At 39.1% G+C, this 12,077-nt stretch overlaps 1 protein-coding gene across 4 annotated transcripts in view; it reads right to left on the reverse strand.

Moving 5' to 3' along the window:
- slc4a5a (solute carrier family 4 member 5a) overlaps positions 1–12,077 on the reverse strand; it is a 40,190-nt gene that overhangs the window by 16,239 nt on the left and 11,874 nt on the right. For all 4 annotated transcript variants that reach the window (XM_046034327.1, XM_046034330.1, XM_046034329.1 and 1 more), the window contains 5 exons: positions 6,950–7,104; positions 6,522–6,653; positions 5,705–5,879; positions 4,072–4,205; positions 2,022–2,293 (listed from right to left, as the gene is read on the reverse strand). In XM_046034327.1, the coding sequence (XP_045890283.1) occupies positions 2,022–2,293; positions 4,072–4,205; positions 5,705–5,879; positions 6,522–6,653; positions 6,950–7,104 (868 nt within the window). The remainder of the gene's footprint in view (positions 1–2,021; positions 2,294–4,071; positions 4,206–5,704; positions 5,880–6,521; positions 6,654–6,949; positions 7,105–12,077) is intronic.

Consider the following 12,077-nt stretch of genomic DNA (forward strand, 5'->3'; position numbering starts at 1 on the left):
CTAAGCCATGCAACCCCATGAAGAGTAGTTAAAATTGGTATTCATAATCCTGATAATCATCATAGACAGCAACTTTTCAATTTTTTTAACATAACACATAATATTAACAGCATTGTCATCAACATATGTTCTGAACAGTACATTGTTTAGTTGAAAGATAAACTTGTCTCCAGTGAACAAACTATGCAATGGTGAAACTTTATGAATGACCCCAAACGTACTGTATATTTGGCTTTTCTGTTCTGCAATATCATTTATCTGTAACAAGCTAATATTAACTAGCCTGCCTAATTTAATCTGGCTCAAGCACATGTTTGAGATATATAACTTGATAATAATGACTTGTTGACTATATATATCAATAAACAGGGACTGCAATGGATACATTTATTGTGTTTTCATCCTCTTGACGATTTGTGTATGTGCGACATTTCTGGCCAGAGGGGCCACTTTTATATTAAAGATCAATTAAATTAAATCTATCAATCAATCAGCACTGTCAGTGGATGCTTAATAGGATAGGAAATCAAAGAGACAAAAGAACAGTGAAGGGTACAGCTTCACCTGGGAGACTAACTGCTGTGTAGGAGAGCGTTTCATTAGTTAGCACGTGCTAAATGACAAACCTGTGGTTTTCCATGTTTAGCCCATCAACAGCTTCCACTTACATTACTATCCCCCATTTTCCAATATATACCTGGAATTTTTAGATTGATGCAGTCACTAACCTCCATTAATTTCACTACTGTGCCAAAAGCAACTTTCAGAGACTTGAAAACTGGATTTAGACGGGTTATCTTAAAGCCCCTGAAAACGTCTCGTTTTTCTTGATAACATTAAATATTCATGACTAAATGAGCAGCATCCTTAGGTTTTATCTAAGAGCTGAACACTCAGAAGCTCTGAGATAACCTGCTTCATCAGGACTGTGTGGGTGTTGTTTGATCACATTTGATTTTGATTCAGATGCTTTTAATGTCTCTCTAATTGGTGTGCAAAAACATGTGACATCACCTTTTTCCAACGGAGCCCTGCCCACTTCAAACCGGTAAAGGAGCACAGACAAAAACACAAATACAGAAATAGCATTGTAATTGTACTACCGTCTGCAAAAAAACTGTGTGTTTATTTGTAGGATCCCAAAGCTCATAGCAGAGAGCTGATTCAGAGAACGTCTTTAGGGTCTTTAAGATCTAGTCACTTTATTTACTTAATCCATTTATTTATTTTGTCATCATTTTATCATAAAGCTGCAAGCTACATCCCAAGCTACAATATTAGCTGCTGAAAAACATTGCACTGACAAGCTAAATCATGATGTAATCTTATCCAGAGGACAAGCAATGAGCAAATTATGAAAAAGATATTTGGAATTTTGTCACTTCTTGCATTAAAACATTTGCTATTCTGCTACTCTCAGATCTTGAAGATGTCCTTGAACGCACCGAAAGGGAAAGTTTTCAAATCTTCAGCTTGCAACTGTATTACCCCAGTTTAAAGAAAAAAATATATGCAGCTAAATGCTAGGTGATGGATTACCTACTGTTTCCGTGCTAACTCTGACCAAGTTGTTTTCATAAATTAGCTGGAATCAGTGGCAGGGAATTCATCCAGAAACGTATGCTGTATATGTATTGAATTGTTTTGTACATTTTACATTTGTTAAAACTCAATAAAGATTTTTGTGAACTAATGTTTCTTAATAAATGGTTGCTAGTAATTAAAGTAAGTGTGTAAAGTAAAGTTTATTAGTGCCTAATTGGTAGAATCATTTGATTTTGAAAGATTTGGTCTCCAAAAAAAAACTACGTTTACTAGTGAGAACTGGACTCTCTTCTCAGTTATGTATAGTTATAAAAAATTACAATAAAGGGTTTTATAGACTGAATACAGGTGGTTTTAGTCTTCTCTACAACCTGCCTGTGACGACAGTCTACCAAGCCCAAAAAGAGCCACATGTAGCCACACTCCTCCTTGTTGATAATCCCCCTGTATCTCCCTGAGTCAAGGGGTGAACTCACTCGGGTCTGGGGCCAGGCATTCACACTTGTAGGCAGTGACGTAGTCGGGCTTGAAGTCGGTGTTGATGGGGTAATATTTGAAGGAGCCCACCATCTTCTTGATGGCGTCAGAGATGAAGATGAAGGAGATGAGGCTGGAGAAGCCCTCCTCAGTGAAACGCGTCATGTACTTGATGATGTAACTAGCATCTGTAGCTACCAGGAGGAAACACTGCAGGCAGGAATGGATGCCAATCCACAGACGCAGCTCCATGTAATCTATGTCGTTGTTCCTTTGGGAGTGAGAAGTCAGAGAAACATGGTGAATGCACTGGTGAAGGGAATTCATGTAATACAACCAACATAAACATAATATACTGCACTTATATTATCTGTATTTAAGAGAACATTCAATTCAGTTTTATTTACATAGCACCAAATTGTAAGAAGTTGTCTCAGGGCACTTTTCATATACACTGCGTGCACAATTATTAGGCAAGTAAGTATTCTGAATGAATGATTATTTCTATGCACATTTTCCATCTCCAAACCATATAAACTGGAATGCTCATGGCAGTTAAGCATTTTCAGGTGATATGTATTTGTGTAATGAGGGAAGATGTGGTGAAAGTCAAATGGGCCAAAAAAGAGATTTAACTGACACTGAAAAGTCAAAAATTGTACAAAATGCCTTCCAGATGGATACAACGCTCTTGAAATAGCTAAACTTTTGAGGCGTGACCACCGGACAATCAAACGTTTTGTTTCGAATAGTCAACCGGGCTCGCAAAAAGCTCATGGTGAAGAAAAGGTGCATATTAACTGCAAAAGACTTGAGTAAAATTAAATGTGAAGCTACGAGGAACCCATTATGCTCCAGTGCCACCATATTCCCGAAGTGCAACCTACCTGGAGTAAATGATGACCTGGCCCCTTTCCTCACCTGACTTGAATCCTACTGACAACTTGCGGGCCTTTTTTAAATGTGAAATTTACAGTCCGGGAAGACAATCCACCTCTTTGAACAGCGTTTGGGAGGCTGTGGTTGCTGCTTCAGTGAAAGTTGATAGTGAACAGATGAAGAAACTGACAACTGACTCCATGGATGGAAGGCTCATCGTAGTTATTGAAAAGAAGGCTGGCTATGGTCACTAAATATTTTTGAAAGGCCAAAAATTTTATTTAATTTTATGTCGTTACACTTACTCTAAAAAATTTGAATAAACTAGTAATTTGATTACTAATAATTCTGCACACTTCTATATTCTCCTGAGCAAGACAAAATTCATGTTTCCTTAGTTCATTCAGGTTTGAGGTTTAATTATATATTTTGGATTGACTGAGAGCATTGTGTTTGTTCAATGATAAAAGGAATCCTGAAGAATACAATTTGCCTAATAATTATTTGCGCAGTGTAGAGCAGGTCTAGACTGTACTCTTTATAAGCATACAGCATACGGATAGGGTAAAAATATTTCACAAATACGATAACTAATCCAAACAAGTTTGACCTTTGACCTATCAAATTGCTCATGGGGTTAGTGTTCTGAAATGAGAATGGCAATATGAGAATACACAATCACCTAGTTGAGAAGAGTTTCGTTACACAAAAGTTTGGCGGGTACTCATTCATTACTGGTTGAAACGTCTTTATTTGTTATCAGTGAACTTCAAAGTTTATTTTTTTAATTGCCTTGAGATCAAGGATCAGAACCCAGTTAGACATTTTCCCACTTTCATCCAGATAAAGTAGCACTTTTTGTTCACCTAGCAATACAGACCATCAGTGAAAGTGGTTTAAATTTAAGCCTGAAGGGAAACCCTAGAAAAACTGACATGTGTAGACTCTGATAGACGCTACATGAGTAGCATTTAAAACAACTCTCTTCACTCACAGAAGCATGAAGTGGTACATACATAATAGAGCAGGAGATTCAGTAGTGTTTCTCTCTTTAATGGGATTATCAAATAATCCACTAATTGACAGTTAAGAGGATGTCTACAGTCTCTCACTGCACTATTCCCACTATGTCTGTCTACTGCAAGAGCATTCAGCTCTAACAATGCTCACTTGCTGAATTCAAACAGGAGCTTTTCAAAGATGAGGATGGGTCCAGTGGAGCTGAGGATGATGAGGGGCTGACCGCTGAAGAGACAGAAGACAGAGCCAGCCAGTGCTGTACCCAGGAAACTCTCCATCACACCCTGTTGGAAGGATTTGGGGGAGGGGGGTGAAAATGGATTTGGGATAGAAAATTGTTGTGTTGATGAAGTCAGAAAATCCAACTTCAGATGAGACGAGAGGAAGAGAGGAATAATGATGAAACAAAGGAGAAGTGTGTGTGTGTGTGTGTGTGTGTGTGTGTCTGAGTGCATTACACGTTAAACAAAGGGTCATAATGTTGTATTTCAGCTTGACAGGGAGGGAAGTGAATGAGTGCCAGGCAAAGCACTTTTCTGAAATGATTCCTCTGTGCATGTGTGTTTGTGTGTGAGTGTGTAGATGTTTGTGTTGGTGCAACGATAGTGCTACACAAATAAAAAAAGGGAGACCTGATTGCATGTAAAAACATTATTAGCTAAAATTACTCCAACTTCACAGTGCAATGAAGCCAGGCACTCACTCTGGCAAGGTCAAGCACAACTGTTGAAACTTTGCACGTATATACACAAGGATACCATATTCTACTTCAATTGTATATTGTGTGTATATTTTATATTTTTGATTCTGATGTTTTATTCTGCATTCATTGTTTTTCTTTTACTCTTTGCACCACACTACTCCCCTGTGCTGCTGTGCCAATTAGAATTTCCCCTACGGGGATCAATAAAGGAACATCTTAGCTTGTCTTATCTTAAGTTCATATTAGAGTGACATCACTGTTTTATGACAGAGCAGTAAAATGAAATGGAGGATGACGTGTTGTAGTTTTTCCCAGTTGTTCCAATATCCCAACACATTTGGATAATTGACAAGCTGAAGAAGATATTATGAGGACAAACTAAATTAAAAACAGGAAAACAGTGTCACTTTCTAAGACAAACTAGCTGTCCATAGGCAAACACAGTAAATACATCTTTTCTAACCTGATAAATATGACACACAAATTGCACTTGAGCTTCCTGGGCTGACACCAGTTGATTTCAATCTACTGCTGCTACTTGCCTGTGCTTACAATTGGTTTGTTGTGGACTTCAAAGCCACGTTAAATATGAACATGACTTGGCTCCAATAATAATCTAGAGTAACTGAGGCACACGACACATCTGACATAGCATCAAGGATCACGTATGTTTTTATAACTAATATGATTTTTTTTTAATGTCATTGGAGGGGAAAATAGATACGTATGGATTGTAATGTAACTGACAGGTGCAATAAAATTGTGTTCTCCCAAATCATTGCTGCTGTAGCTCTTCTTGCTGTTATTTTTTTGGTAAATAACAAGTTAATAAATGATGACTGCAAAGACAGAATTAGTCATCTTTTTAGTATTATTTGGTCTGTTAAACTATTTAAATATCATGCCAGGTACTTCTTTAAAAGATTCTTGAAAATGACATAAAATGTTGTGCGATGGTGCAGAGCTAGAGACACAGCTTGCATAGAACCGTCTCTGTGTATAGCGCATACCTAGCTGATAAACCTACATAAATGGCTAAAGTAATTTCACCTGTTTCCTAAGTTTGGCACTCTGTTTTACCTGGTAGTTGTCGGTAGCGTCACCAAGCAGGCCACCAAAGGTGATGGCGTTGGTGATGCAGCCCAAGTAGATGAAGAGCACAGCGGAGATGGACTGAATGTGGAAACCCTCATAGAAATCACTAGGCAGCCATGGCAATTTCCGCTTTAAGTCCAGGTACAGACCACCGCAGAAGCTATTGTACACGGACACACACAGTAGTCAGCATCACACACATTGCTTTCTCTAATGCAGGAGAATGACGAGCCTTCCAGTGAGTGGATGGGAAACTTATTTTAAAGCAATATCGAGTCATACATATATAGGCAGGAGAGGTCAGTGTTTGTGAAGTTTCTTTTCTACAACTTTCTACAACCCTCTGCATTGTGTTTCTTATTAAATAAAGAGACTTTGCTCACTGGTGGAACCTAGAAAAAAAATTTGCATTGCCATAATGCAACTTGTACCAATCAAAGGTTTCGAGAGAAAAAAAAAAGATCACTGCACTGGATCAGGATAAAATCACTTTCATGTATATTAGATTTTCTTCTGCAAAACAAAACAAGAGGTGGAACATTTGGTTGTATTGATCCTGTTGTTTTTGGCACAGTTGAAACTGCCGGTCCAACACTGCTAACTGACCAAATTTAATCTTTTTATGCTCAGCTAAAGTGCTCATTAGGGAGTGTCTACATCTTTTGGGGAGTTGAATTGTACCTAAATAATTTGCCCACTTTTCCACATTGTGATTAATTCATCTTAAAATTTACTTTCCATATGCCAGGGTCAGTTTAATCCAAACCTTTCGGCAGTTTGCCATGCGGCCTGGACTACTTACCGTCCAGTGAATGCCAGCTCCTCCCCCAGCTCATGTTGCACTGGCATTTCCTCATCCTCAGACAGGCCTCCTCCTCCTCCCCCAGCTGTACCGTTCATCTGCCCCAGCTCGTTTAAGGAAAAAACTGACTTCCTGCAGAAAAGATACATTCGGCAAAGATGGGAGTAAATATGGAAATGATCATTTATGTTTGTTTATTAAAAGGGCTACTCCATGATGTTGTAAGTGCTGTTTCAGAGGCTTTTCATCCCTGAACGCTTTGACTGGTGCTTGCTGATATGGAGACCTTGTTGCACTCTGCGTAAAGCTCTAAGGAAACTATTTATCAGCTGATTTTAAGTGAACGTTTAGCATATTGCTCTTTGTGCCACAGACAAATAAGCCGAGAGCTTAATGTGCATTACTGAAGTAGATAATAAAACTCTGACCTTTTGTCAGCTGAGGTGACTTTCTTGGGTGGCTCAATGCGGATTTTGGGATCCCATTCTCCAGGTGGAAGCACAATCACCTCATCCAAAAACTCATCGATGCCTGCGATGAGGTCCTCCCGATCTCTGGCCTTGTAAGCTACATCACTGAAGAGCTGGGAGGGGAGAGAGATAAAGGGAGTGGATTTCAGCATTTCACTTGTCTTATATCATGGTGATAGTGATCAGTATGTACTGCTCTAATAATTGGGGCTTGACCATCCTCTCTGATGGCCTCTGGAGACTTGTTAAACATAGAATGTGGAAACTTTATTGATATTTTGACTCTAGCTGGATTACATTAAAAAAACAACTGTCAGTCAGTAACTAATCATGCCCTAGAAACACTGTGAGTGAAGTGCAGTTCTACTTCTGTAAATGGTCATTGCACACTACTCAGATCGCAGGTCATTAGGACAGTAAACCAGAAAAACAGCACAAACCAAACTGCAATAAACTAAATAAAGTGAAACTTTTTCAAATTAAAAGCAGCAGGTATCAGCAGCCAGCGAAGACGGAAAGATTTCCCCCCCTAAGTGTGTTATGTGGCACCTTCATTGATTTGCTCCCTTACACACAAACAGCTTAAATTGAATCAGTAGATGTGTTGGAGCCATGCTCTATGCTGCCTAAGTTTCTAGAATGTCTTAAATCCAGCCAATAACTGGATATGGAATTTAAAGGCTTATTGAATTACAAATACTACTGTGAAATGATTTAATGAGAAAACGTTTTACAATTAAAGATGGTGTTCTTTGGTTTCCTCCATACAGATAATGTGATCACCCTAACCAATTTTGTGACTGAATAGATGAGGATACGTTAGCACGCAGCCATGCTAAAACAACAAACAACCGTCTCAGAGAGGCTGTACTTGGGCTAAATGCTTATGTCAGAGTGCTAGTGTTGTGTCGTTCAAAGAACGTTTCGTTCATTTGACCTGATCTCGTATGTGACTCAGGAGAAACGGGTTGTCTCAGTGAGTAATTCGTTCATTTTCACGCATGCGTGAATAGTCTTGGACTCTTACGTTCACTCGTGACACAGCAGCTGCAAGGTCTCCGTCAGCACAGGAAACAGAATTGATTAGTTCACGACTCTCGACTGTGGTTCTCTGGGTTTGAGTCGTTCATTTGTCACGTGAAAGCTGGCTACAGGGCTGTGGTAAGCAGGCAGCACAGGAAACAGAATTGATTAGTTCAGGACCTATAACTGTGGTTCTCTGGGTTTGAGTTGTTCATTTTTCACGTGACATCTCGGGTACTGTGGAGCAGGAATTAACTAATCATTCAGCGCTCACATGGGTCCTCTTCAGAGTCTGTCTTCACTCGGCAGGCTGACTTACTGCCAGCACCGGGGAATGAGAGGCAAGTCTGTTGTCAGGTAACAGTCACTGGACTGACATATATCTAATATCTATTTTGATAATTTTGTGACATTTAATAAAGCATAACGTTATTACAGCGCAGCTACATTGGGCTAAGTTATAGTTTTAACACAGCCGCACCGTAACTTTAGTGCTGCTAGTGTTTACAGCTAACAGCTGATGAGAGTTGTTCTGGGTCCGCTCCACTTCAGAGCCCTGACAGAGTTCTACCTGGAGCTGAATTACCACAGAGGTCGTCTCCTCCAAAACAAACGGACCCGGACATTAAACCATTAAAATACAGCCACATAGCAACGTTAGCATTAGCCCTGTGGTTTGTTTACAGCTAACAGCTGATCCGGTCCGCCAGAGAACGCAACGTAGCTAGCCGTATTGTTGTTTCACCGCTCTTCACTGGTGAACAGCCTGCAGTGTTTGAGATTATTATTAAATCTGTTAAATTTTAAAGAGTGTGTTTTATTCATCTAGTGTGTTTTACTCATGGATAGGCATTAGGCTGCTGTATGAATGAGAACTTTAGAGATATAGTATAGTAATTATAATTATATATATATATGGCTGGTCTGGTAGTATACTCAGGAAAGATTGTGAAAATGGACGGATTTAGCCGGAGTAGTGGCTTAAGCGAATATTGACAACATATTTCTGTGGTTTTTACATGGTTTGAATTTGGTTGTGGCTCCATGGGGCTTTATAGGACCATGATAGAGAAAGATCAAGAGGTGAATTTGTGCATTATGTGCATTACTTTGTCAATTAAAGCAACCAAGGCAGCCCTCTGCGCTGTTTTTTTTTTTAAATCACCCACTAGAGGGCTGCAGCACTGCAATAACCAGCCTAGTTAAAATGAACGAAATGACACAATAGATTAGATAGATAGATAGATTAGTTCATTTTAATGAACGAGATTTGGTGACTCGAGTGTTTCAAAAGAGTTACTTTTCCCATCACTACAGAGTGCTAACATAATCCCCACGCTTAAAATTCACCGTCTTAGCTTAGCGTGTCAGCATGCTAACATTTGCTACAGTTATTACCACAACTATTACAATTCATTCTGAAGCGAACATGAATGTCTGATTCAAATTTCATGGTAATCCATTTGCATTTCCTTGTATGTGCACACACACTTGGCCAATCAAGCTGATTCTGATTCTCATGGTGCCACTAGATAAAAAGTGTGGGGATCATGAACCTCATTAGAATACACTCTCTGGGCACCATGAATCAGAGATGGGGACTCGAGTTAGAGACTCGGACTCGTCCTCAAAAGACTTCAGACTCGAGGTGCGGGACTATAGAGGACAACAAAGAGCGGCAGCTGCTCCGCCATTCATCATAAACTTTGGCTTTAAAACCTCATACAACAAGACCCAAACAAAGAAGCGCTGAATGTAAAATAGGTTAGTAAACTGAGGTGAGTAAATGTTTAGCTCAGCATTGGCTGTGCTGACTTACAGTAGTTTATAAGCTGTCATTAACTGCATTGCACATTATGGTTGTGCTCTGTAAGTTAAAAACAGGTTACAGCTTTATTGTTGGCCATGTAACTTTACAGTTTTATTTAGTTAACTTTACACTGGGTTTGAGAGTCAACAGGGTTTTTTGACTTAGTTTATAAGCTTATAATAAGTCATTAATTGTAGACACATTGTACATTAGGCTACACGGTTGTGCTCTGTAAGTTAAAAACAGGTTACAGGTTTATTGTTGATTATGCAACGTCACAGTTTTATTTAGTTAATGTTAAACTGGGTTTAAGAGTCTGGGGAGTGTTCTGACTTACAGTATTTAATAAGACGTCAATAATTGCATTGCACATTACATGGTTGTGCTCTGTAAAGGTTACAGTTACAGTATTCCTTATAGCTATGCAGTTTTATTAGCAACCTGCATTGAACGCAGCAGGTGATACAACATTCGTAATAACCACGAGAGACTTGATTTGGACTCTAGATCACAGACTTGAGACTTGACTTGGACTCGAGATCAGAGACTTGTGAGCATCTCTGCCAAGAATATCTGTACAATATTTCATAGCAATCAGTCTGGACCAAAATGGTGGCCAACTGACAGACTGGTATTACCGTCCCCAGAGCAACGCAGCTAATTTAGCTAAAAAACAGTGTTACTATAGGTGCTACCTGCATTGTTGAGTATATCAGAACAATTATTTTAAACTGTGCAACAAAATAAAATTCTAAAAATAATCTGCTCTTGAATCTGACTTAACGGAGGTAGGGCGGTGCTGAGGTGTAAGAGGGAATATTTAACTCCTGTTAAGATGCCAGATTATAAAAGAGGTCAACCTATGATTACTAATCAGTGTTTGATTGTGGCTGGTAAACACATATTCTAACTGTGGCTCTTGTCTGAAAGTTCAATATAAATGAACTATTATTTATTTACTACTTGTATCTGTTGAAATAGCACATTTAGCTTTGTGCTTAGTAATATAGGAATAACACTACCATTAACAAGCAATGGGAGACTTATTATCCCTATAGAACCCCTTCTCCTCACTGATGCCTAATAATCAGCATCACTTCTGCGTGTCATTTAAACACAATAGGTATCCCAGTAGATGGACAGGCTGCAGGACTGTCCACATACATTTTTAGCTTATACTCTCGCTCACAGCCTTTACAGAAATTGACACTTTGTGTTCCCACAGGTTTACTGAGACAGTGTTAGTGTCTAATAAGGAATGCATGTCATGGAAACATTTTTACATCACACTAACAGACACTTACATCATCCACCATTAGGGTTGCTATGGCTCGGCCGATCTCATTATACGACTTGGCCTTTCCTTGGGGTCCCAAGAGAATAAACAGGAATCTGTATAGTGATGAGACAAGCGTGAGGTATGGGCTGCGATGGCAGGTGTCTGTGAAAAGGGCTTTGCTGAGCAAGGGTGAAGAAGCGAAAGACAGTGCAGATCATTTCACCTGGTGGGAACAGGGACCTCGGTCAGACCTCCTAGTGTTGTAGCTTGAGCCAGGCGGACAAAGGCTACGAAGGGTTTGTTAAGGAAATCCACTTCACCCACCAAGACGTTGGATGCCTCTGCATCTCTGGGGATCTTCTTCATGAATTTATTCTTTAGCTACAGAAAGTGGAGGGACAAAGAGAGAACATGGTGAGACATCATCTTTTACTAGTAATGTTGTTACCATTCCTAGGGGACATTTCACATTTCATATTTTATGGGGTTTTCTTTCCTTTTATCCTTTGCGGCATTCATTTTCCTTTTATATTTGTAAATGTTTCATATTTTGAGTCATACGTGTTCTAATTTACGTTTTCAACTTCAACTGTTTTGATAGTCAATCATTTTTTAAAAGCGGAAATAGTAAAGTTTGCTGGTTGCAGCCTCTAAAATGTGAGGATTTGCTGCTTTTCTTTGTCATATGTGATAGTAGGGTGAATATACTGCAGTAATAACAGCGCTTTAAATATGTTATCTTAGGCTCTGGGAAGTTATAATGGGAAGTTTTTATTATTTTCTGACATTTTCGAGAAAAAAACAATCAAGAAAATAACTCCCCAATGAATCGATTGTGAAAATAATTGATAGTTGCAACCTAACATGTGTTTATTCTTTCCGTTTTTGCGGCTGCAATGACCAGATTTCCCTACAGGGATCATTAAAGTTTCATCTTCTCAACAGTCTCTCGAAACCTGCCAGATTAGTCTACT

The sequence above is a fragment of the Micropterus dolomieu genome, linkage group LG21 (genome assembly GCF_021292245.1).
Source record: "Micropterus dolomieu isolate WLL.071019.BEF.003 ecotype Adirondacks linkage group LG21, ASM2129224v1, whole genome shotgun sequence".
NCBI classification, from domain to species: domain Eukaryota; kingdom Metazoa; phylum Chordata; class Actinopteri; order Centrarchiformes; family Centrarchidae; genus Micropterus; species Micropterus dolomieu.